The following is a 27,121-nucleotide window of genomic DNA, read 5'->3' as shown; positions in this document are numbered from 1 at the left end:
AATGCCATTATAAAAAAATTCATCTGCACATGAATGAAATACAGTACCCTAAATCTACACGGGATACGTATATGATCAGCACTATATACTTATTTCTTTACTGGCTTGCAGCATCTATACAACCTAAAGCCAGGGACAGGACACAAAGAAGCAAATACATTGTAGGCGGATATATACCAGAACAAATATATCTGCGATTCAGGATTTCAGGTGAAAGCAGGACACAAGAATATAAAAATACCCCCCCCCCCCCACTGTTAAGGCAACAGCCGCTGTAGCAAAGATCTGTCTCCTCAGTTTAGTGATAAATTACTGTGTGCAAAGGGGATAATCGGTATCTTAAAAAAGCTTGCACAGACCTCTGTTGCTATAGCAACGCATGTGTATAACACCACTCCGGCTCTTATCAAAATCACAACCAGGACTGGAGAAATAAAAAAAAAATATATATATATACCGTATATAAAATCTTCCTTATTAGATGCTCTAAGAATGTTGTCTTATGATGGCCTACACACATAATAACCACATACAGAAATGAGAGCATCTGACAGATACAGCGAGACAAAAGAATCCTAGAAAATTGTACAAAAAGAGCAAAAAAAAAAAAAAACAAGACTTAAATGACACATGGTAGCATTTTTTGGTAATTGTAATAAACAAAAAATATCAGCCTCATTGCTTGTTCAACGTGAATTGTTACAAAGTTACAGAAACCCCAAGGGAACTCCCAATGGAGGCTCTGAACGCTAGTGTGAACACGGCCTTATGTGCTACTCGCATATAAAATACTAAGAAATTTGTGTGAGACTCTTCTAAATTTTTTAAGAACGTGGTCTGGACAGCAGTGCTTCTAGACCTCTTTTGAATTTTAATCTTACCTGACATAATAACCTTTGATGTTGGGAGAGTATACTAAAAGATAAAAAAAAAAGCTACTACACCACATAGCGCATTCACCCCAATATCGTTAAAGGTTAAGGACACAGAGTTGTCTCTTACCATAAGTACCACTGGCGTGCTATGCTGCAGGAAACCAAGTATTGGCTGCAGCTCACCACACAGAAAATGGTATGGACACCACCGCTCTTAAACGTATTAAAATAGTGAAGAATTAAGGCCAGAGCGCTGCCAGAATTAATACTACAAAATCAATTGTGAAAAGAAAAAACAGGTGACGCGTTTCGATACGTTCAATTATGCAATTGAGATCATGTATTAATTAAAAGGGTTGTGTCACCTCACATATTGGTGGCATATCGCTAGGATATGGCACCAATGTTAGATAGGTGCAGGTCCTCCCTCTGGGACCCCTCTAGATTGGAGCAAGAGAGTCCCACGCATTAACAGCATGCTCTCAATTCACTTCTGTGGGAATTAAGAAAATAGCTGAGGCTATTTTCTGAAGTCTCATAAAAATGAAAAGAAAGTGCATTGTGCAAGCACGGCCAAAATGCTCAAAAAATGCAGATCGGATGCGGACCAAAAATACGTTCATGTGCATGAGCCCTTAGCCTGATGAAGGCACTAGGCTAGTACCGAAACATGTTGCCTACTTTTTATTTTTTACAATAAATCTTGTATTGTTTATGTTCTAGCCTCAATTTTTCACTATTCTAAAGGATGTTGGAAGATCCTTCTCTGCTAGACCCATTTTTTTTGGGGGGGGGATCTCTCTTTTTCCACCTTTCTTCCTTTATAGGTTTATGTGTACGGTTTTCTCTAAAGGTCCTTTTACAGAGGCCAACATTCCAGGCAATTATCAGGAACAAACTTTAATGTTGATAATTGGCAGATCATCAGCGGAGATACAGGCTGCATTTTTATGCAGCAATCACCCTCGTTGTGCACTTTATTCCATTCATTGCTAAATGAAATGTTAAAGCTTAGAGGTACAAAAATCTAATGAAAGTGCAAGGGGATGATGGCAATTGTCCTTCAGCTCCTTGACTGTCAAGTTCATGTCCCGACTACTTCTTATGAGCAACAAACCAACTTATTACCTCATACTTCTTATGTCCCAGCCACGGATGGCGGTGTCATTGGCTGTGGCGACCTGGGTACAATTGTGGTGAGGGCTCCATCGCCCAGAGGTAAATCTCATCTGCCCTTTACCTTCCAATGTAGCAGAACTTGAGAGCTGTAAAAGGAAAAACAAGACCATGTACCAAGTCAGGCTCAAGACTCTGTCAAAAGGTTTCAGCAAATAAACATTATGAAGCAACTTTGCCAAAGGCTTTAATTACAATGTCTAAATATTTTGTCTACCGATTCTGTCTCCATGGTTACAGACTACAAACAAACCTTGTGTAGTCTGAACCTCCAGTCATATTCTCTTCTCTCTACTACTTATTGCTAACCTACTGAATATAGGGAATAGGGAATATTTGACCAGGATCACACTAATCAGGGTGCTTACAAACTCTATAATACTGGAGACACATTTGTTTACATAGGAGTTGTAGACACAAAACGTTGTAGGGCTTTAAACAAGATTTGGCTTAATTTCTTTATTTTATTTTCCACAAGAGCAATAAAAATAGATACTTTAAAGGGGTTGTGTCACTTCAGCAAATGGCATTTATCATGTAGATAAAGTTAATACAAGGCACTTACTAATGTATTGTGATTGTCCATATTGCCTCCTTTGCTGGGTGGATTCATTTTTTAATCACATTATGCACGGCTCGTTTCCATGGTTAAAACCACCAGCCGTGGTGTCCGTACTTAAACACTATAGAAAAAAGTGCTAGGATCTCTGGTGGCCAGGGCCCGGGAGCGCACATAGGAACGCGTGCGCAGCAGCTGCCGTCCTGGCCACCTCATATCCTTGCGGTGGTCGTAACCCCTGGAAACGAGCAGTGTATAAATGTGATGCAAGAATGAATCAAACCAGCAAAGGAGGCAATATGGACAATCACAAGACATTAACTTTGTCTACATGATAAATGTCATTTGCGGAAATGAGACAACCCCTCTAAGTTATCAAAAATTTTAAAGTTGATAATAAGCGTTCAGAAACCATAAAATTAGAATTTTCCATTGACTGGTTTGTGCTGTAGTATAAAGAGGTAGAAAACAAGTCAAAATTGGGGCAAAAAGTAATTAAAACCTAACGGAGAGCACAAAAAAGAGGCAGTCAGAGTGATTTATGAACACCAATCTCATCCAGCAGATAGCCCATGCATTCAGTGATCTTGGCAGAGTTACTCGGGTAATGTTTTCACAAGGATGAACTGTTCTTGAACAATCTACGAGGCACAAATATGCTTTCCTTCAAAACCAGGCACGCGTGTCTACATGTTCTCCCTCGGTGTGCGGCGCCAGCCAGAATCTTCTTTTCCCTCCCCATACGAAACACTGATGATTTGCAGTCTATCATTAATAATACAAAGCAGCATTGCAACCTGCCATTACGAAGAAGGATTGCCATGCCTCATCAAGTAAATTGACATAATGTGACATTAGTTTAAATGGATTTCGCTTCCAGTGCATTCATTGTGCCTTAATTAAATGCAGCTTGCTCTGACACTGCCCACCCTCTTCATTACTAGACGTCTGGGCTGTAAATGTGTCCAGGAGGAGCTGGGTTAGACACTTTCATATATGAGCCCTCCCTTACGATGTGTCTGCACAGGAGACCACGATGCCGGCTTGTCATTTTTGACAGCTGCTTGTCCGACAAAAATTCTGTTATTTTCTAAATCGTCCCATTTTTTTTATTTCTTTTTTTGTTTACTTTGTTTTTAGTGTTTTTCACGGAATAGGTAACACAAAAAAGACATTGTCGGTAACAGCAGCACCAATAAGCACATGTGCCTAACAAGAGGCCGGCTTGGAGGTAGATCATTGGGGCTCAAAGTGCGAGATTTTGTTTTTCCTCCATAAACCAGAAGCTCTGGGAGAATCAAGGAGAGCAATGCTTGCTGTAAGACCTGGGCATTACATGTGTTAAGGAAGCCTTAAGAAATGTCTATGTAATTGGTTCCAAATGAGTGGATGAGCTGGATCCTCATTACTCATACAGTCCACATAATAACAACAGATCAGTACAAAGACTCCCATCCTTAAAATGGGGTTTCCAAGATTTGTAAAAATTTGTCAAGAGAGCATGCAGCTGTGTAAAATATGTCCTGCTCCAGCACCACCACGAATCCGGTCCCCCCCTGTTCATGGTTCATGTGACTGCTGCAGCCATCCAATGGCCTCAGCGGTCGTGTGTCCCTGAATGCCATACAGTGTGACTGCTGAGGCCTGTGACTTACTCCGGCAGTCATGTGAATGATGAATGGCACAAGACCGCTGCAGGCCCAGCAGGGATCGGAGCAGCAGAGAGAGCAGCGGGACATTTAAAAGATGAATAAGGGGTTTCTTCTTTATTTTTTGCGTTATACCATTTTGAGACACATGATATTTTGATAAGCTTTTTAATTATTTTTTAAATATTGGAAAAGGTACTTTTTTTTAGATTTCGTTTTTTCGTTATATTTTTATATATTAATACTGTTATAGTGTATCCTGAGGATAGGTCATCAACAGAAAATAGGCGGAGAGCCACTTTAAAACTGCCTCACAGCGCCATAATAGTAAGTTGTCGAAACGTAAAGGGGATGCGCCACTATTAAATGTTATTATAATATAATTCAATATGAAAAACTAATCACTTTTTGCGGTTTTGCTTTCTGCTACAAAAATGTTCCAGCTATTCTCTTTACTTCCTTCTAATGGTGCCCCTTGTTTTTTTTACGTGCACGTCCACCTGCTGAGGAGGCCACACATGCTCAGTTCCATCCTTCAACTGCCACCATTCATATCTACTGTTAGAAGCTGTGAAAGTTAGGGCTCATGCACACAACCGGCTGTGTGCATTCTGCATTTTGCAGAACAGAATGTCTGGCCCCTAATAGAACAGCTCTATCCTTGTTCGTAATGCGGACAATAATAGGACATGTTCTTTTTTTTGCGGAGCGGTCATACAGATATTAAATGCTCACTGAGTCATTTCCTTTTTTTTGCTGACCCATTGATGTGAATGGTTCCGCATACGGGCCCAAAAAAAAAAAAAAAGAACGGACATGGAAAAAAAAACACATTCGTGTGCATGAGCCCAAGGGAGAGAGCTGTGGCAGAAAGTTCACACCCCATGAGAAAGGCCATGCCCCCTGAGCCAACAGCCTGAAGAGAAACTAGCAGAGAATGGGGAGATCTCTGGATCCATGTACAGGGCTGGTTCTAGCTTTGTTAGAAAGAGATTGTCATGTGCTATGTGATTTTCATTTTTACATCAATCATGGGAGAACCCCTTTAAAGGAGTTGTCTGAGTGTTTAATACTGATGACCTATCCTGAGGATAGGGCATCCGTATCTGATCTGTGGGGGCTGACACCTAGCACCCCCGCTGTTTGAAGAGACCACATTGCTCATTCAAGTGAATGGGACTGAAATGCAATATCACAGGCTCTTCAAACAGTGGGGGTGCTGAGCATTGGACTCCCACCGATCACATACTGATGACATATCCTGCGGACAGGTCATCACTATTAAACACTCGGACAACTCCTTTAACTACCTACATGCAGCCACATACTGTTATGGTGCTGTAGGTTAGGCGGCCATTGTCTTTCTAATTAAAATTCAGTTTAAAAAAAGACTGAGAAGATTGTAACAACATAAAAATACATTATCATCACCTGTTTCAATGACTCCCGAAGCCCCAAGGTCTCTAATTTCCTGGTTCCTCTCAACACACATCAGCCAATCATGTCCTGTATCTTGGGAGGGAACAGGAAGTAGATACCTGCGGGGTCCAGAAGAGTATCTGAATGGGAGTGGCAAGAGATCAATAAGGTGAGTACCCCTTAGGCGCTGTTCACATCGCCGCTATTTATTTATATTGTTCAGCACTTTTCTAGGAGCAAAAAAAAAAAAACATACAGTGCCTTGAAAAAGTATTCATATGCCTTGAACTTTTCCACATTTTTTCACGTTACACCCACACACTTGCTACTTTCACACTTGCACTTTCCCTTTCCGGTATTGAGATCCGTCATAGGATCTCAATAGTGGGGGAAAACGCTTCTGTTTTGTCCCCATTCATTGTCAATGGGGACAAAGCTGAATTAAACAGAATGCATTCCGTTCCGTTTGGTTGCGTCCCCATTCCGTTCCGTTTGGTTGCGCCGCAAGCAGCGTTTTTCTGTCCGCGACGTGGTGCGGAGCAAGACGGATCCGTCCCGACTCACAATGTAAGTCAATGGGGACGGATCCGTTTTCTCTGACAATAGAAAACGGATCCGTCCTCCATTGACTTTCAATGGAATTCATGACGGATCTGTCTTGGCTATTTTAAACATAATACAACCGGATCCGTTCATAACGGACGCAGATGGTTTCACATTAAGCACACAGCAGCTCTCACCTTCCCCTTCACCAGTCGAGCACGGATGACGCACCCGGATGCGTAATAGTGGATTAGAAAACATAGGAAAATCCAGCTCAAGAATGGTGGAAAAAATTCGTAGCTTTATTGCGGCATAAAATCTTCGACAGAAACAGGAATTGTTCGGTACACGCAATAAAGCTACACATTTTTTCCACTATTCTTGAGCTGGATTTTCCTATATTTTCGGATGCAGATGGTTGTATGATCAGAAAGGGTTTTTGACGGATCCAGAAAAAATGCTGGTGTGAAAGTAGCTTTAAATGTATTTTATGGGGATTTTATGTGATAGATCAACACAAAGTAGCAAGTAAGTGTGAAGTGAGAAGAAAATGATGCATGGTTTCCAAAATTTTTCATAAATAAAAATCTGTGTGGTGTCTTTGATTCTTACCTCAAAGAAACCTGGTGTATAATCTACATTCTGCTAGTTGAAGGCGGCTTTCTCTACCACCGTGCCAATCATTTTGACATCACCACAGAAAAATGATGACTCTTGATGCTGCTGTCTTCTCATAACTCCCTGACCACGTACTAGGCAAGCCTTCTTGAGAAAAAGAGGTTTAGGGGCTTATAAAGCAATATGTAATTCTTGCCAAGTGTAATTGAGTAGCTTCGGCAATTTTCCTTCACTATTGTAAAATAATGAGGTCTAGAAGCTGCTTTGCTCTGGGGAACAAAAGAGGTTCTATGAAAACATGGAGAGTCCAAGGGTCTCACTAGAGTGATAACCATTATGTGTAGCTGGGGCATAGACATCATAGCACATACACAGACCCCCAAAAGAGGTTCTATGGAGAGTCAAAGGGTCGTACTAGAGTAATAACCATCAAGTATGGCTGGAGCATAGACATCATAGCACATACACAGACCCCCAAAAGAGGTCCTATGGAGAGTCCAAGGGTCTTACTAGAGTAATAACCATCAAGTGTGGCTGGGGCATAGACATCATAGCACATACACAGGCCCCCAAAAGAGGTTCTATGAAACCACGGAGAGTCCAAGGGTCTCAGTAGAGTGATAACCATCAAGTGTGGCTGGAGCATAGACCTCATAGCACATACACAGACCCCCAAAAGAGGTTCTAAGGAGAGTCCAAGGGTCTTACTAGAGTAATAACCATCAAGTGTGGCTGGAGCATAAACCTCATAGCACATACACAGACCCCCAAAATAGGTTCTATGGAGAGTCCAAGGGTCTTACTAGAGTAATAACCATCAAGTGTGGCTGGAGCATATACCTCATAGCACATACACAGACCCCCAAAAGAGGTTCTATGAAACCACGGAGAGTCCAAGTGTCTCACTAGAGTAATAACTATCAAGTGTGGCGGGAGAATAGACCTCATGGCACATACACAGACAAGAATGACTTGTTCACAATATCTTTGTGCTTGATGGCACCAGTGGAAACGTTACCTTAGGAGGAGAAGCAAGCCAGCAGCAAATTTCTAGATGCACTAATCCCCTGGCCCCTGATGTATTTTTTCTACAATATAAAGGAAATATCCACATTTCCCAATGAGCAGTGGAGCATGCTGACATAAGGAATAAACCTATTATGGCCTCTGCAAGGCTCAGAGGACTTCTTCTTATAGTTCATACTGGGGTAAATAACAAGTGTGAACCTCTTTACACCTATCAGCTTTCTAGTCCAGAGAAATCTATTGCATGGTCCATCACAAGCTGGGTGGTACCAGATAGGTGTAAATATACCCTTATAATATGTTTATGGCATAACGGCCTACTACGTCATAGTTCTAAACACAACACAATGGCAGTACTGGTGGAAAATTGTAGGGAGCTGAATTCTGCCTCAAGAACTTTGGAACATATCGTTTTATACATAGACACTACCCTGTGGGGCCTGATGGCAGGTTTCGAGATGTTATCACCCCTGCAGAGAGCCAGATTCATGAACCAGCAGTTGAAATTTCTGGCTTTACACTGTTTATGGAGATCGGGAGGCAAGAGGCGAGAATGTTTTTTGTAAACGCTCTGTGGTGTTAGCTTTTCAAACACATTTATTGCAAGTTTGTTTTTGCATCATTATAATGGTGTCCCCTGGTTTCTTATGTGCAAAAATATGTACATACAATATCAACCCATTCCCGTCCACCTTACTATAGTCGCCGGATGCCTGCTGTTTTAAACAGCAGGCACCCGGGGTTCATGTCCGTGACTGGCGGTAACACAGATTGCAGACTTTTAATCCTTTAGATGCCGTGGTCAAATGTGACCAGGGCATCTGGAGTCGCAGCTCCCTTGCTGGCGTAGATTTAGACCATTTTCTACACGTAAAACAGGCATAGAAAATTATGAATGCGACGGGCCTGCCAGCCGTCACCGAGAGGGAAAAAATGCCGTGTTTTGGTGTCCGTCTGACGAAACGGAGCCGTTCTGACACACAATGTAAGTCAATGGGGATGGATCCGTTTTCACTGACACAATCTGGCACAATAGAAAACGGATCCGTCCTCCATTGACTTTCAATAGTGTTAAAGATGGATCTGTCTTGGCTATGTTAAAGATAATACAAACGGATCCGTTCTGAACGAATGCAGACATTTGTATTATCTGAACGGATCCGTCTGTGCAGATCCAGGACGGATCTGAACCAAACACGAGTGTGAATGTAGTCTAAGTTACAACTGCTGAGAACAGAGGACCACAATCTCTCTCTAGAATGAATAGTCACAGCCACAGTAATTAACTGTACCTTAGAAAGAACCACTAGTTTCAATTGGCTGAACTTAAAGCCTCATGCACACGGCCGTTGTTTTGGTCCGCATTCGAGCCGCAGTTTTGTCGGCTCGGATGCGGATCCATTCACTTCAATGGGGCCACAAAAGATGCGGACAGGACTCTGTGTGCTGGCCGCATCCGTTGCTCCGTTCCGTGGTCCACAAAAAAAATATAACCTATATATATATATATAGGCAGTTATATTAATGGCTGTCCGTGCCGTTCCGCAAATTGCGGAACACACATGGACACCATCCGTGTCTTGCGGATCCGCAATTTGCGAACCGCAAAACGGTCGTGTGCATGAGGCCTTAAGGGGTTGTCTAGGCAATATAAAATTTTAAATGATACTTCTGCCAGTACCCTTATAGCAACAACTGTGTATTGAAGCGTTGTCCCTCTCAAAAGAATAGAACAATGCTGTAATATACCGAACAGCTGCTACTATACAGTATATACAGTGTGTCCTAAGGATAGCCCATCAATACGGATATCTCAAACAACCTCTTTAAAGGCTATGTACACTCCATTGTCATGTCTTCCATAATAAACAGAATCCATGACACTCAGTGTGAACAGAGCCCTACACATTTCAATTGACTGGATGATGTCATGCTGGACCCATGTAGTAACAGACTAGCTCAGTGGTCGGCAAACCGCGGCTCGCGAGCCACAAGCGGCTCTTTAGCCCCTTGAATGCGGCTCTTACAGGGGCCCCCAGCGCCGGCCCGCAATACTAGCGCTGCTAAGTTTTCTAACTCCGCTGCGCTAAGCGCAGCTGCGCATGGAGTCCTGGGCAGCGCGCGGTCCGGACTAATATGGAAAGGAGGGGGCCCCCCCGCCGGCGGCCGCTCTAAGCCCCGCTCTGCCTGCCTCTTTAAGAGACTCGATGAGCAGCGGCTGTGAGTGAGCACGTCTTCGCGTCTGTCTGACGTTGCCACAGCTCCGCCCCCAGAGCAGAGAAGAAAAAGGAGCGAGCAGCGCCAGCGGCAGCCAGCCACAGCCCAGACTCTGCCAGGGAAGGCCTGCGGCCCGCCGCCCACACAAAGAAGAATCTTCTGAGACTGACAGGAGGCAGCCAGGTAGGTAGGTTGATTAATTATAACAACTTAGTTACTGGATCCCATTCCCACCATCTCACCCTTCCCAGTAGTGCCACCCAGTGTACTAGCCCGCCCTGGTTCAGTTTTTTGGACTGGAGAAATGTGCATTGGATTGGGGGGGGGAGTCATGAGAGAGATGTCTGTGCATGTGCTGGCACTGCTGGGGAAATGTACCATGGGGCCGCCCTGGTTCTGTTTGAACTGGAGAAATGTGCATGGGGTGGGGGGGAGGAATGACTCAGTCATGAGAGAGATGTGACAGAACCAGGGCGGCCCCATGGCACATTTCTCCAGCAGTGCCAGCACATGCACAGACATCTCTCTCATGACTCCCCCCTCCCATGCACATTTCTCCAGGCCACACAGAACCAGGGCGGCCGCGGCCCCATGGCACATTTCTCCAGCAGTGCCAGTGCCAGCACATGCACAGACATCTCTCTCATGACTCCCCCCCCCTCCCCCATGCACATTTCTCCAGTCCACACAGAACCAGGGCGGCCGCGGCCCCATGGCACATTTCTCCAGCAGTGCCAGTGCCAGCACATGCACAGACATCTCTCTCATGACTGAGTTATTCGCCCCCCCTCCCCAATGCACAATTCTCCAGTCCAAACAGAACCAGGGCGACCCCATGGCACATTTCTCCAGCAGTGCCAGCACATGCACAGACATCTCAGATTCATGAGAGAGATGTCTGTGCATGTGCTGGCACTGGCACTGCTGGAGAAATGTGCCATGGGGCCGCGGCCACCCTGGTTCTGTTTGGACTGGAGAAATGTGCATGGAGGGGGGGGGGGGGGCTTTATTGTTTTTCGCCCCAGGGCCCCATTTCACCTAGCAAAGCTGGAGAGGGCGTGTACATCTCATATCACCCATATTTCCTCCCACTATTAGGAACCTCCTCCTTCCAAACGTCGGAACGTGCTGCGTCACAACAGTGACGTGGGTAGTGAAAGTTCCCGGGTAGGAAAAAATGGCTCTTAAAAGAAATTTCAATCGCGGTTTTGTTGATATTTGGCATAGTTGACTAAAAAGTTTGCCCACCACTGGACTAGCTCAATTAACTGAAATTGTCTACAGAGGTTCCCGTTGTTTTCAAGGCAAAAATACCAATGCAGGGTGCTTCAAAAAGCGATGTAAAGCCTTACAGAAGGGAGACACTTCCAGAAGGTCAACCATCACTGCAGCACTCTACCAGTCTGGGCTTTATGGAAGAGTGGCTAGAAAGAAATCTCTCTTCAGTAAAAGTCACGTACCGTAAAAGCTCACCTGGAGTTTGCATAAAAACATCTAAAGGACTCTCAGAGTATGAGAAACAATATTCTCTAGTCTGATGAAACCAAGATTGAACATTTTGGCCTCAATTCTAAGCATCATGCCTGGAGGAAACAAGGCACTGCTCATTATCTGACCAGTACCATATCTACAGTGAAGTATGGTGGTGGCAGCATCATCCTGTGGGGTGTTTTTCAGTGGCTGGGTCAGCATTGAGGGAAAGCTGAATGGAGCAACGTACAGAGATATTCTTAATGAAAACCTGATCCAGAGTACACTGGACCTTAGACTGGGAAGAACATTCGCCTTCCAACAAGACAATGACCCTAAACACACAGCCAAGACAACACGAGTGGCTTAAACGGGTTTCTTCACGTCAGCAAATGGCATTTATCATGTAGAGAAAGTGAATACAAGGCACTTACTAATGTATTGGGATTGTCCATATTGTACACTATAGTGGGAATTCACATTGGCTGGTACTTTTTCCTATAGTGTGAAAGCACGACCACCACTGATGGATTGTAGGATGGACGTAACCATCGAAATGAGACATGTATAATGTGATGGAAAAATGAATCCAGCCAGCAAAGTAAGCAATATGGATAATAACAATACATTAGTAAGTGGCTTAACTTTCTCTACATAATAAATGCTATTTTCTGAAGTGACACAACCCCTTTAAATAAAAGGTTGAGGAAAGCCTAAGGTAACATCAAACAATGCAGAGCATTACCAGTGCCCTACTGGTTCTTGACCTCATACTCCATGCCACATTTTACAAACATTATCTAAAATCCAATTAACATGCAGAAGCCGTCAGGTTTTGATTGATAGCGCGACTTGCGGCGCTGGTAGTACAATTGTATTTAGACAGTGTGGTGACTGTCACACGGCAGACCAGCTGACTGCTCCAGCATCTCTGGGGAAATGCATTTCACTCATCTCACAGACAGACTGCTATAAAATGCTAATTTTATTTCAATCTGTTTCCACTTCTGCTATGAAAGTATTTTTTGTCGGTTTGAAAAATTAATGAGGAATTCTCACCAAAAATTATTTCAGATTCATGGGAAAAATCCTTCCTCGATTTACATATGTAAGAAAATGATTGTATTTTCTCAGGACTGCCAAGCTTCAATGATCTGCTTCACATCACAGGCCGCCTCTTCCCAACACGTGTGTAGATGAGTGCAAAGCACAAATTTATGTTGCTGAACAAATTCAAGCCATAACTTGACCTATTAATGACCGAGCATCATGTTTTATTATCCTGTGGCTGCATGAAGCAATATTTCTACTTCTTGATCTGTGTATAAATATAACTGAATGGACATTGTGTATAAAACAGAGGCAGCAACAGTGCCACTTCCAGCAAAATGTCCTGGCGATCATGTGATTGATGTCGTACGATCGAGCTGGTGTCTATAAAAGCGTTGTCTAAGGCTGGGTTCAGACCTGAGCGTACTTGATATGCGCGTTTAAGTCGCGCGTTTTTATGCACGTTTTTTGCAATAGTAAACGCGCGTTTGACGCGCGTTTGTGTGATTGACTGCAGTGTCCTATGGCCACAAACGCGCGTCAAAACGCCCCAAAGAAGCTCAAGAACTTGTTTGAGCGTAGGGCGTTTTTCAGCGCGTTCAAACGCGCTGTAAAACGCTCAAGTGAGAACCAGGGCCATAGGGAAGCATTGGTTTTCATGTGTTGAGCGTTTTACAGCGCGTTTGAACGCGCTGTAAAACGCTCAAGTGTGATCCCAGCCTAAAGGTTATTCTCTCTCGTTACGGAGAAACTCTAGTATGAGGAGTAATGTGCACAATAATGTAGGCCTTGCGATGTCTCTCTCTGTTATTGGAGACTGATGGATTCATGCCCAAACCTCTCTGTTATTGGAGACTGATGGATTCATGCTCCATTAGACCTCAGAGTAGACCCTCATCAGACCCCCAAGCTCTAACAGACCTCAGATCAGACCACCAAGCTCCATCAGCCTTTAGATCAGACCCCCCAACCTTCTCAGCCTTAGATCAGACCTCCATCAGACTCCCATCAGCCCTCCAATCAGACATTAAAATAAATAAATAAACAAGCAAACTTACCTTGCTTACTGCGGACAGTGCCACCACTCCAGGGCTCCCTGCTCCCTATTCTTGTTCCAGTCCGCTCTGCACTGTGACCTGACATTGCATAGTGTCAGGTCATAGCACGCACTTACATGCACTACTTCCTAACGTTGTTACACAGTCAGGAAACAGTGCAGAGCGGGGCCCGGAAGAAGACCATGGAGGGTGAGAAGAGCCAGAGTAGCGCTTCCTTCACCACTCCCCATGCCTCCTGCATACTAATGACCGCTTCCATAATGGAAGCGGTCATTAGCATTCAGACTATAACACGCACTACCATTTTTCCCTCACTTTTAGGGCTCGTGCACATGAACATGTGCCGTACATTGTGGACCGCAAATTGCAGCCCCCAATGCACAGGCACAGTTATTGTGGCCGCCACTGACTGATCCAGACCCGTTCAACTTGAATGTTCTAATGTTTTGTGGTTGTGAAGCATGGACCGAAATGCCACAGAAGCACTCTGTAGTGCTTCGTGGTCTTCTGCTCCATGCGTCCGCATTTAAGCAAATGGGTCCGCATCCGTGAAACAGTGCGCACAAGGCCGATGCCAGTATATTGCGGACCTACTGTTTGCAGGCAACAATACAGGCACGGGCCTGCTATGGCCATGTGCATGAGGCCTTAGGGGAAAAATGTGTGTCTTATGGTCTGAAAAATTCAGTATATCTTTCTCCTTCTCTTATTCAGGACAAAAAGATTTTTGCCAGAATTTAATAAAAAATAAATAAATAATGCGAATAGCAAATCTAAAAAGTCTATAATTCTATTACTTCAATACACTATTTATATTTATGTTTGTGTACTGCATCCTTTGCTATTGCTATCTGGACATTGGAAGCTGGAATATACCCTCTTCTTTCACATATATATATATATATATATATATATATACACACACACACACATACATACACACACACACACACACACACACTGTACCGCATAAAAGGTTAGTATATAAAATGAGAATGCTCGGACTGGGAGAAAACGTCTGTATGTGGGTAAGTAACTGGTTCAATGATAGAAAACAGAGGGTGGTTATTAATGGTACACACTCAGATTGGGTCACTGTCACTAGTGGGGTACCTCAGGGGTCAGTATTGGGCCCTATTCTCTTCAATATATTTATTAATGATCTTGTAGAAGGCTTGCATAGTAAAGTATCAATTTTTGCAGATGACACTAAACTGTGTAAAGTAATTAACACGGAAGAGGACAGTATACTACTACAGAGCGATCTGGATAGATTGGAGGCTTGGGCAGAGAAGTGGAAGATGAGGTTTAACACTGACAAATGTAAAGTTATGCACATGGGAAGGAATAATGCAAGTCACCCGTACATACTAAATGGTAAAACACTGAGTAACACTGACATGGAAAAGGACCTAGGAATTTTTGTGAACAGCAAACTAAGCTATAGAAACCAATGTCGGGCAGCATAGATGCCCGTGATGAGAACATAGTCCTACCACTTTACAAATCACTAGTCAGACCACACATGGTGTACTGTGTACAGTTCTGGGCTCCTGTGAACAAGGCAGACATAGCAGGGCTGGAGAGGGTTCAGAGGAGGGCAACTAAAGTAATAACTGGAATGGGGCAACTACAGTACCCTGAAAGATTATCAACATTAGTGTTATTCACTTTAGAAAAAAAGACGACTGAGGGGAGATCTAATAACTGCTGGGATCCTTTACGTCTGCTGGGATCCTTTACTTCATAAATATATCAGAGGACAGTACAGAGATCTCTCCCATCATCTATTTATCCCCAAGACTGTAACTGTGACAAGGGGACATCCTCTGTGCCTAGAGGAAAGAAGGTTTGTACACAAACATAGAAGAGGATTCTTTACGGTAAGAGCAGTGAGACTATGGAACTCTCTGCCTGAGGAGGTGGTGATGGTGAGTACAATAAAGGAATTCAAGAGGGGCCTGGATGTATTTCTGGAGTGTAATAATATTACAGGATATAGCTACTAGAGAGGGGTAGTTGATCCAGGGAGTTATTCTGATTGCCTGGAGTCGGGAAGGAATATTTTTCCCCTTAGGTGGGGAAAATTGGCTTCTACCTCACAGTTTTTTTTTTTGCCTTCCTTTGGATCAACTTGCAGGATAACAGGCCGAACTGGATGGACAAATGTCTTTTTTTGGCCTTATATACTACGTTACTATCTAACCTAAAATGCACTCTAACCTTTCCAGGTGAACTTAATGTAACCTTCTCTGAACTTTTAAATGCACACATCCAACTGTTCATTGTTTCACTACTTTTTGCACAACTTGCAGTTCTCTAACAAGAAACTTAATGGCAAAATTAACAACAGGTGTTTGATCCATGAATCGCCTGAATTTCTGGTTCAATTAGAATTGGTATTTAAACAGTCCTCCTCATCATGCTGTTCATTTTGACATCATGAGATCAAAATGACACCTACCAACTGATCAACAGTACCTCGCCATTGCAAGGCTTCAAGCAGGAGGTTCTCAGACGGAAGTGGCCACTGAGCTTAGAGTGTGACAGAGAGTCCTCAGCAGGTTGTATCAGAGATACAAAGAGACTGAAAGAGTCACAGAAAGGTATTGGAACTTCCCTGCAGCGTTTTTCTATTTCTCCATTCCACAGAGCCTGGAAACCATTCTACTTAGGGTACTGCAAGGAGCCCTAGTCAGATTTGAGGGACGGCTCAGAGGGGTCGTCCTTATCAGGGTGAGTGCTCCGATACCTGAGCGTAAAGCGTAGCTCAGGCCAAGTAGGGGCATTTCAGGGCAAGACACCCGGCTCGGCATTGGTAGACCCCCTGTTACCGATAATCTACAAAGCGGTAAGACCGTTCCTTCTCTTAAATTGCGCACTGGTTTACTTGCACTACTTGCTACGATTTTTGTCTAATAATTATTTTGTTGGGCTATTTTTTAATTGAACGATTAAAAGTTAAGTATTATAGATAGGGACACTTTTTAGCCCATAGTACTGGAATAACATCATTAATCCTGTCATTATGCCTCTGCATGAAGTACACAGGCCTAATTTCATCTTCATGGACAACAATGCGCCAGCTCATCGAGGTCACATCATGAGGGAATGGCTGCTTGAGACTGGGGTACCTCAAATGGAGCGGCCTGCACTTTCTCCAGACCTGAATCCCATCCCTTCAAGAAGAGTGGGAGGCCTGCCTCAGCAGACAATAAGGCGACTTGTGAACAGCATGAGACGTCGTTGTCAAGCTGTAATTGATGCTCAAGGCCACATGACAAATTATTGAGACACTGACATTTTTGTGGGGGTGTACCCACCACTGGTGTTGGCTTTTGTTTCAATAAATTGTTTAAGATGAGGAAATCACCACGGCATTATACGCAAATGCCCTCCTTTCATTATATACTATCACTGCAGCGTGAACTTTTTATGTTTTCCATAAATTTCACCCAAAAGCCAAATATCAACTGCATCAAAATATCATGATAAAAAGTAATTTTTTTTTTTAACTTCCTCCGAGTTTGCAATGGAGGAGCAGCTTACGGAGCACGGATGCTTTCAAGGCACTGCAGGAAAGGTTTTGCAACTCAGAGGTCATGATAGCTGGGATGAGCAGGCCAAATTCAGGCTAATGTAGACAGCAGCCTGTAGTCCGCTCATCTGTTGCGGATTCAGCCTGCTTACAAAGTTAATGGTGGAAGGACTTCCTTTTTATTAGGAAACTGCTACAAATACTAACAATGATTCAGGTGGAGTTAAGAATCCCCTTGGACTCCCTTCTCCTGACTCCCACTTGTATTCAAGCAAAGTGACAAGTGCAACACAAACAGAATATAGAAATCTAGCTTTATAACGCTTATTTACCACGGCTTTTGTAGAGCTTTCCTGTAAATCCCAGATCATCAAGTAGTTGTCGGCCAGAGACATCACTTTTTTTCCATCGCCCAGTGGTTCCCAAGTGACACTAGAGTAAATAAAGACAGATATGTAAGGCACCGACATGTGCTGGAGGGCTGTTCTGAGCCTTATCCCTCCATACACAAGGATATTAAAAATGTTATTATAACACAAAGATATTAAAGTGAATGTCCGATAGTATGTACTGATTATCATTGTGATATTATTTCTTTATAACAGTCTAAGTTCAGGTTTTCAGAGCTCCGAATCTTCTGCATAGACATGGCATTAAATTATAGTACCACTACTATTGGAACCTGGTGCACCTTGTTTAAGCATGCATTAACCCCTTAATACCGGAGGTATTTTCGTTTTTCATTTTCATTTTTCTTCCGTCTTCCCAGAGCCATAACTTTTTTATTTTTCTGTTCACATAGCCGTATGAGGTTTTTTTTGTTTTTTTTTAGGTATAAATTGTACTTTTTAAAGCCTCCATTTAAAATTGTAGTTAGAAGCACAATTTTTTTTCCAAATGGAGTGGAACTGGAAAAAGAAATGCAATTCCGCCACAGTTTTATGGGTTTTGTCACTACAGCGTTCCCTAGGAGGTAAAACTGACCTGTGCCCTTCATTCTTTGGGTCAGTACGATTACAACGATACAACATTTATACAGGTCAAACTCGAAAAATTAGAATATCGTTCAATGCAAATGAAAAGGAATTGCATTATTGAAGTTAAAATTAGAATTTTGTGAAAAGGTTCAATATTCTAGGCTCAAAGTGTCACACACTAGTCAGCTAATTAATCCATACCCCATGAGCAAAGGGTACCCGAGATTGTGACTTTGGGGTTTCATAAGGCTACTTTCACACTTGCGTTCGGAGCGGTTCCGTCTGGTTTCTGCACAGACGGATCCGCTCCTATAATGCAAACGATGGTATCCGTTCAGAACGGATCCGTCTGCATTATATTTCAGAAAAAAATCTAAGTGTGAAAGTTAGTCAGACGGATCCGTCCAGACTTGGCATTGAAAGTCAATGGGGGACGGATCCGTTTGAAATTGCACCATATTGTGTCAACTTCAAACGGATCCGTCCCCATTGACTTACATTGTAAGTCTGGACAAATCCGTTTGGCTCCGCACGGCCAGGCGGACACCCGAACGCTGCAAGCTGCGTTCGGGTGTCCGCCTGCTGAGCGGAACGGAGGCTGAACGCTGCCAGACTGATGCATTCTGAGCGGATCCGCGTCCACTCAGAATGCAACGGAGCTCACAAGCGGAACCCCGAACGCAAGTGTGAAAGTAGCCTAAGCCATAATCATCCAAATTATAACAAATAAAGGCTTGAAATATCTTGCTTTGCATGTAATGAGTCTCTCATTTATTAGTTTCACCTTTTAAGTTGCATTACTGAAATAAATGAACTTTGCACGATATTCTAATTTTTCAGGTTTCACCTGTATAGTTTTTCTTGTGTTTAAAAAACAAAAAAATAAAAATAACTTTGAAAAAAAGTTTTTTTCTTTTCATAGCCATATTCTGACCCCCGTCACCTTTTTTTTATAGTTATGTCTACAGAGCTGTGTAGGGGGTCATTTTCTGGAGAATGATCTGAAGAACGGTAGCTTTTATTTATACCATTTTGGAGTATGTGTGACTTTTGATCACATTTTATTCAAATTTTTTGGGTAAGTGAAGCAATGAAAAAAATGGTGAATTGGCTTTTATTTCCGTTACACCATTCACTGTATGGGATAAATATTTTTATATTTTAATAATATGGGCATTTTGGAACACGGTGATGCCTATGATCATTATGGTTTTCATTTACCGGTGCTTTTATTTTAATTCTGTGGAAGGGGGGTGATTCAAAATTTTTTATGTTTTTTTTAAACTTTTTTGTTTAGCACCCCCCCTACCCCCCAAGGACGCAATAATATGCAACACTGATTTATTTCAGCTTAGACTGTAGTTCAATAAATCTGCAGTCTAACCTTTATTTGTGTTATCCTATGGAGGCCTGCCACATGCAAGGAATGCCTCCTCTGATCGCTGCATAGGGGAGCTGGCCCTAACCTGGAAGCGCGCACTTCCCTTTTTTTGGCTTTTAGATGCCGTGGTCACTTTTAACCACAGCATCTAAAAGGGTTAAATGTCTGTGATCGGCATTATAGCCGGTCGCAGACATTTACCGGGGCCTCTGCAGCAGAGTCCCGCCAGCTATGTACGGCAGTACTCAAGGGGTTAAAGGGAATGTGTCATCAGAAAATAACATATTGTTCAAATCAAGTCTTTATGTTACAAACGATTATTTTAGCATTTTAATGAGGTTCTTTTCAATTTTCCATGTCACTCTGTATTTTAAAGGAATCATAGGTCATGCAGTTTTCACACTATTTAACCACCTCAGCCCCCAGTGCTTAAACACCCTGAAAGACCAGGCCACTTTTTACACTTCTGACCTACACTACTTTCACCGTTTATTGCTCGGTCATGCAACTTACCACCCAAATGAATTTTACCTCCTTTTCTTCTCACTAATAGAGCTTTCATTTGGTGGTATTTCATTGCTGCTGACATTTTTACTTTTTTTGTTATTAATCGAAATTTAACGATTTTTTTGCAAAAAAATGACATTTTTCACTTTCAGTTGTAAAATTTTGCAAAAAAAAACGAGATCCATATAGAAATTTTGCTCTAAATTTATAGTTCTACATGTCTTTGATAAAAAAAAATGTTTGGGTAAAAAAAAAATGGTTTGGGTAAAAGTTATAGCGTTTACAAACTATGGTACAAAAATGTGAATTTCCGCTTTTTGAAGCCGCTCTGACTTTCTGAGCACCTGTCATGTTTCCTGAGGTTCTACAATGCCCAGACAGTACAAACACCCCACAAATGACCCCATTTCTGAAAGTACACACCCTAAGGTATTCGCTGATGGGCATAGTGAGTTCATAGAACTTTTTATTTTTTGTCACAAGTTAGCGGAAAATGATGATTTTTTTTTTTTTTTTTTTTCTTACAAAGTCTCATATTCCACTAACTTGTGACAAAAAATAAAAAGTTCTATGAACTCACTATGCCCATCAGCGAATACCTTGGGGTCTCTTCTTTCCAAAATGGGGTCACTTGTGGGGTAGTTATACTGCCCTGGCATTCTAGGGGCCCAAATGTGTGGTAAGGAGTTTGAAATCAAATTCAGTAAAAAATGACCTGTGAAATCCGAAAGGTGCTCTTTGGAATATGGGCCCCTTTGCCCACCTAGGCTGCAAAAAAGTGTCACACATCTGGTATCTCCGTACTCAGGAGAAGGTGGGGAATGTGTTTTGGGGTGTCATTTTATATATACCCATGCTGGGTGAGAGAAATATCTTGGCAAAAGACAACTTTTCCCATTTTTTTATACAAAGTTGTCATTTGACCAAGATATTTATCTCACCCAGCATGGGTATATGTAAAAAGACACCCCAAAACACATTCCTCAACTTCTCCTGAGTACGGGGATACCAGATGTGTGACGCTTTTTTGCAGCCTAGGTGGGCAAAGGGGCCCATATTCCAAAGAGCACCTTTCGGATTTCACTCCTCATTTTTTCCTGAATTTGATTTCAAACTCCTTACCACACATTTGGGCCCCTAGAATACCAGGGCAGTATAACTACCCCACAAGTGACCCCATTTTGGAAAGAAGACACCCCAAGGTATTCCGTGAGGGGCATGGCGAGTTCCTAGAATTTTTTATTTTTTGTCACAAGTTAGTGGAAAATGATGATTTTTTTTTTTTTTTTTTTTTCATACAAAGTCTCATATTCCACAAACTTGTGACAAAAAATAAAAACTTCCATGAACTCACTATGCCCATCAGCGAATACCTTGGGGTCTCTTCTTTCCAAAATGGGGTCACTTGTGGGGTAGTTATACTGCCCTGGCATTCTAGGGGCCCAAATGTGTGGTAAGTAGTTAAATGACCTGTGAAATCCGAAAGGTGCTCTTTGGAATGTGGGCCCCTTTGCCCACCTAGGCTGCAAAAAAGTGTCACACATCTGGTATCGCCGTATTCAGGAGAAGTTGAGGAATGTGTTTTGGGGTGTCTTTTTACATATACCCATGCTGGGTGAGATAAATATCTTGGTCAAATGCCAACTTTGTATAAAAAAATGGGAAAAGTTGTCTTTTGCCAAGATATTTCTCTCACCCAGCATGGGTATATGTAAAATGACACCCCAAAACACATTCCCCAACTTCTCCCGATTACGGAGATACCAGATGTGTGACACTTTTTTGCAGCCTAGGTGGGCAAAGGGGCCCATATACAAAAGAGCACCTTTCGGATTTCACAGGTCATTTTTTACAGAATTTGATTTCAAACTCCTTACCACACATTTGGGCCCCTAGAATGCCAGGGCAGTATAACTACCCCACAAGTGACCCCATTTTGGAAAGAAGAGACCCCAAGGTATTCGCTGATGGGCATAGTGAGTTCATGGAAGTTTTTATTTTTTGTCACAAGTTTGTGGAATATGAGACTTTGTATGAAAAAAAAAAAAAATCATCATTTTCCACTAACTTGTGACAAAAAATAAAAAATTCTAGGAACTCGCCATGCCCCTCACGGAATACCTTGGGGTGTCTTCTTTCCAAAATGGGGTCACTTGTGGGGTAGTTATACTGCCCTGGCATTTTCCAGGGGCCCTAATGTGTGGTAAGTAGGTAAATGACCTGTGAAATCCTAAAGGTGCTCTTTGGAATATGGGCCCCTTTGCCCACCTAGGCTGCAAAAAAGTGTCACACATGTGGTATCGCCGTATTCGGGAGACGTTGGGGAATGTGTTTTGGGGTGTCATTTTACATATACCCATGCTGGGTGAGAGAAATATCTTGGCAAAAGACAACTTTTCCCATTTTTTTATACAAAGTTGGCATTTGACCAAGATATTTCTCTCACCCAGCATGGGTATATGTAAAATGACACCCCAAAACACATTCCCCAACTTCTCCTGAGTACGGCGATACCAGATGTGTGACACTTTTTTGCAGCCTAGATGCGCAAAGGTGCCCAAATTCCTTTTAGGAGGGCATTTTTAGACATTTGGATACCAGACTTCTTCTCACGCTTTGGGGCCCCTAGAATGCCAGGGCAGTATAAATACCCCACATGTGACCCCATTTTGGAAAGAAGACACCCCAAGGTATTCAATGAGGGGCATGGCGAGTTCATAGAAATTTTTTTTTTTTGGCACAAGTTAGCGGAAATTGATATTTTTTATTTTTTTCTCACAAAGTCTCCCGTTCCGCTAACTTGGGACAAAAATTTCAATCTTTCATGGACTCAATATGCCCCTCACGGAATACCTGGGGGTGTCTTCTTTCCGAAATGGGGTCACATGTGGGGTATTTATACTGCCCTGGCATTCTAGGGGCCCTAAAGCGTGAGAAGAAGTCTGGAATATAAATGTCTAAAAAATTTTACGCATTTGGATTCCATGAGGGGTATGGTGAGTTCATGTGAGATTTTATTTTTTGACACAAGTTAGTGGAATATGAGACTTTGTAAGAAAAAAAAAAAACTTGGGCCAAAAAAATATCTGAATGGAGCCTTACAGGGGGGTGATCAATGACAGGGGGGTGATCAATGACAGGGGGGTTGATCAATGACAGGGGGGTTGATCAATGACAGGGGGGTGATCAGGGAGTCTATATGGGGTGATCACCACAGTCATTGATCATGCCCCTGTAAGGCTTCATTCAGACGTCCGGATGCGTTTTGCGGATCGGATCCATCTATCAGTGCATCCGTAAAAATCATGCGGACATCTGAATGGAGCTTTACAGGGGGGTAATCAATGACAGGGGGGTAATCAGGGAGTCTATATGGGGTGATCACCACAGTCATTGATCACGCCCCTGTAAGGCTTCATTCAGACGTCCGGATGCGTTTTGCGGATCCGATCCATCTATCAGTGCATCCGTAAAAATCATGCGGACATCTGAATGGAGCTTGACAGGGGGGTAATCAATGACAGGGGGGTGATCAGGGAGTCTATATGGGGTGATCACCACAGTCATTGATCATGCCCCTGTAAGGCTTCATTCAGACGTCCGGATGCGTTTTGCGGATCCGATCCATCTATCAGTGCATCCGTAAAAATCATGCGGACATCTGAATGGAGCTTTACAGGGGGGTAATCAATGACAGGGGGGTAATCAATGACAGGGGGGTGATCAGGGAGTCTATATGGGGTGATCACCACAGTCATTGATCATGCCCCTGTAAGGCTTCATTCAGACGTCCGGATGCGTTTTGCGGATCCGATCCATCTATCAGTGCATCCGTAAAAATCATGCGGACATCTGAATGGAGCTTTACAGGGGGGTAATCAATGACAGGGGGGTGATCACCACAGTCATTGATCATGCCCCTGTAAGGCTTCATTCAGACGACCGGATGCGTTTTGCGGATCCGATCCATGTATCAGTGCATCCGTAAAAATCATGCGGACATCTGAATGGAGCTTTACAGGGGGGTAATCAATGACAGGGGGGTGATCAGGGAGTCTATATGGGGTGATCACCACAGTCATTGATCACGCCCCTGTAAGGCTTCATTCAGACGTCCGGATGCGTTTTGCGGATCCGATCCATCTATCAGTGGATCCGTAAAAATCATGCGGACGTCTGAATGGAGCTTTACAGGGGGTTGATCAATGACAGGGGGGTAATCAATGACAGGGGGGTGATCAGGGAGTCTATATGGGGTGATCAGGGGTGATCAGGGGTGATTAGGGGTGATCAGGGGCTAATAAGGGGTTAATAAGTGATGGGGGGGGGTGTAGTGTAGTGTAGTGGTGCTTGGTGCTACTTTACTGAGCTACCTGTGTCCTCTGGTGGTCGATCCAAACAAAGGGGACCACCAGAGGACCAGGTAGCAGGTATATTAGACGCTGTTATCAAAACAGCGTCTAATATACCTGTTAGGGGTTAAAAAAAACACATCTCCAGCCTGCCAGCGAACGATCGCCGCTGGCAGGCTGGAGATCAACTCTCTTACCTTCCGTTCCTGTGAGCGCGCGCGCCTGTGTGCGCGCGTTCACAGGAAGTCTCGCGTCTCGCGAGATGACGCGTATATGCGTGACTGTGCGCAGCGCTGCCACCTCCGGAACGCGATCCTGCGTTAGGCGGTCCGGAGGTGGTTAAAGGGAACCTGTCACCCGGATTTTGTGTATAGAGCTGAGGACATGGGTTGCTAGATGACCGCTAGCACATCAGCAATATCCAGTCCCCATAGCTCTGTGTGCTTTTATTGTGTAAAAAAAACGATTTGATAGATATGAAAATTACCTGAGATGAGTCCTGTCCCAGACCTTTCTCACATACAGGACTCATCTCAGGGTAATTTGCATATGTATCAAATCGTTATTTTTTTTTTACACAATAAAAGCACACAGAGCTATGGGGACTGGGTATTGCTGATGTGCTAGCGGTGATCTAGCAGCCCATGTCCTCAGCTCTATACACAAAATACCGGTGACAGGTTCCCTTTAAGCCCAAGTCATTTAAGCCTAATAAAAATCTGACAATTTCGGTTTTGTGAAGATCACTTTTCAGCAGTCATCTCATTATTACAGACAGGAATACAATGTAAGATAAAACCTATATATACAGATAACACAGGAGCCACCATTCTGAATACTGTAGGTGATGATCACAGCTTATATCACAGCTCATATCTAGAAAACTCTCCCACAGAAGTAAATGAGTCATCTACTGTTCCTTGTGCAAATGTGGCTGCTGTAAAGCATATCGCTAAATGCTGTTAAAGGGAATCTACCACCAGGAAATTCACTGTTAAGCTAGGTACAATGCCTTGTGGTGCTAGCTCAGCTGAATGTAATACCTTTCGCTTAGCGATCCGTTGCTTCTTTCTGGAGAAAAAATACTTTTAAGTCACATGCAAATGAGCAGTTAAGTGCACCGAGGGCGGGCCCAAGACACTCTGTGCACCCTGGCTCCTCCTACTTCCTTTGCCAGCCCCTCCCTCTCCTTCTGACTGTCGAGACCAGGTTCCTTCATAGTCATCTCATCTGTCCCTGACCAAAAAAACATCTTGGTTAGGATGTAACTAAATATCTCATTAGGAAGTTGGTTTAGTAGCTTCTTATATTCTAAGCCATAGCATTTGAGTCTTCTAGGCCACGGAAAAGTAAAACTCTCTTCTGGTAATAATATTCCCAGAATTTCCGTTAACCCTAGTGTTTCCATGCATCCTGAATGTTACAAGTTAAAATATGGATGAGGATTGATTCTTATAGAGTGTGAGCTATCAAGATGTTCGAGAACCACTGTAAGAGCCTCACGTATTAATCCATTGCACTGATTAGAGACCCGCTTAACGTTTGCACCCGTTCTGTATTTTTGAGCCACACCTGGTTTGGCTTAAAATTGCTCATGAAAATCACTGATTTAACACCGACTGTGTTTTCACAGCCTCTGGTCTAGTTCACACTTCAGTGATTTGGTCAGAGGTGTCCCTCAGTGAGTGTAAGTCAAAACTAGGTGCAGCTCTAAGCACAGAAGAGATACAAATCTTTCCATAATATCCCATCTCTGTGTAGCCTCTTCTCCTGGTTTTGGCTCACAATCACTGAACAAACACTGACACGTGGATTAGGCCTTAGGTATTAATTCTACCAAGTCTCTTGCAAAAACAGACCCCCAACATTGATATACTACCCGCTGTACAACCGGTACAAGATACTTCAGATGTAACATTATATAAAGTGGGAACCTACAATCTCATAACCCGTAGATCAATAATTTAAAGGGCTTGTGCGAGTTTCCGTATTGATGGCCAACCCTCAGAATAGTTTATTAATATCAGATCGGCGAGAGTCCGACTCTCGGGACCCCTGCCGATCAGCCGTAGCCTCTTCAATGGTCACATGGCCTAACCACAGCCTGAAGAAAGGCTAACAACATGCCGAAAAATGTATACCTACTAAATTATGTTTTTAGCAAGGGGTAGGGGTTCAGACTATTGTTCTTGTTCTAAAACCAGAACCCAACATTTCAACTCCACTCCGCAAGACCATTTGCCACCAAGGAGGTAATTCCCTTGCATTGATGACATCAGACGGGTAGATCCGAGCAGTAAAACATCATGAAACATACAATATGACCTGGTAGAGCAGTGGGCAGGGCTGTGGTTCCTGGGTGGTGGCCTTCTAATGCTTGTGCTCTACCTGTACACTCTGGAGACAGAACAATCCATATTTCCCCCTCTGAGCTTGCTTCCAGTCAGCGTTTCAGTTGACTATCCAGCCAACCGGGGGATTTTTATTTTATTTAATGCACTGCAACAGGAGAGCACTCTTGTGGAAAGACAAGAGCATCCTGGATGGCTAATTCTCTCTGACTGATTTATAATTTGCGAAAGATGATGTGACCTTTAAAACCCGCCAGGCTGTTCTCGCTGCCGCTGTTTTCTCCTGAAAATGCTGCTGATGCTGTTCGTAGGATTTCCACTGAGTGCTTTCTTGCTCTAATTTATCTTCCTGCAA

At 43.2% G+C, this 27,121-nt stretch overlaps 1 protein-coding gene across 2 annotated transcripts in view; it reads right to left on the bottom strand.

Annotated features, from left to right (window-relative positions):
* The window catches only part of EIPR1 (EARP complex and GARP complex interacting protein 1), a 248,168-nt gene that overhangs the window by 34,546 nt on the left and 186,501 nt on the right, over positions 1-27,121 (bottom strand). For both annotated transcript variants that reach the window (XM_040427558.1, XM_040427559.1), the window contains exons 5-6: positions 17,531-17,630; positions 2,004-2,140 (exon numbers count right to left, since the gene is read on the bottom strand). In XM_040427558.1, coding sequence (XP_040283492.1) covers positions 2,004-2,140; positions 17,531-17,630 — 237 coding nt within the window. The remainder of the gene's footprint in view (positions 1-2,003; positions 2,141-17,530; positions 17,631-27,121) is intronic.

The sequence above is a fragment of the Bufo bufo genome, chromosome 4 (genome assembly GCF_905171765.1).
Source record: "Bufo bufo chromosome 4, aBufBuf1.1, whole genome shotgun sequence".
Classification (NCBI taxonomy): Eukaryota; Metazoa; Chordata; class Amphibia; order Anura; family Bufonidae; genus Bufo; species Bufo bufo.
This window is presented reverse-complemented; position numbering and strand designations above follow the sequence as displayed.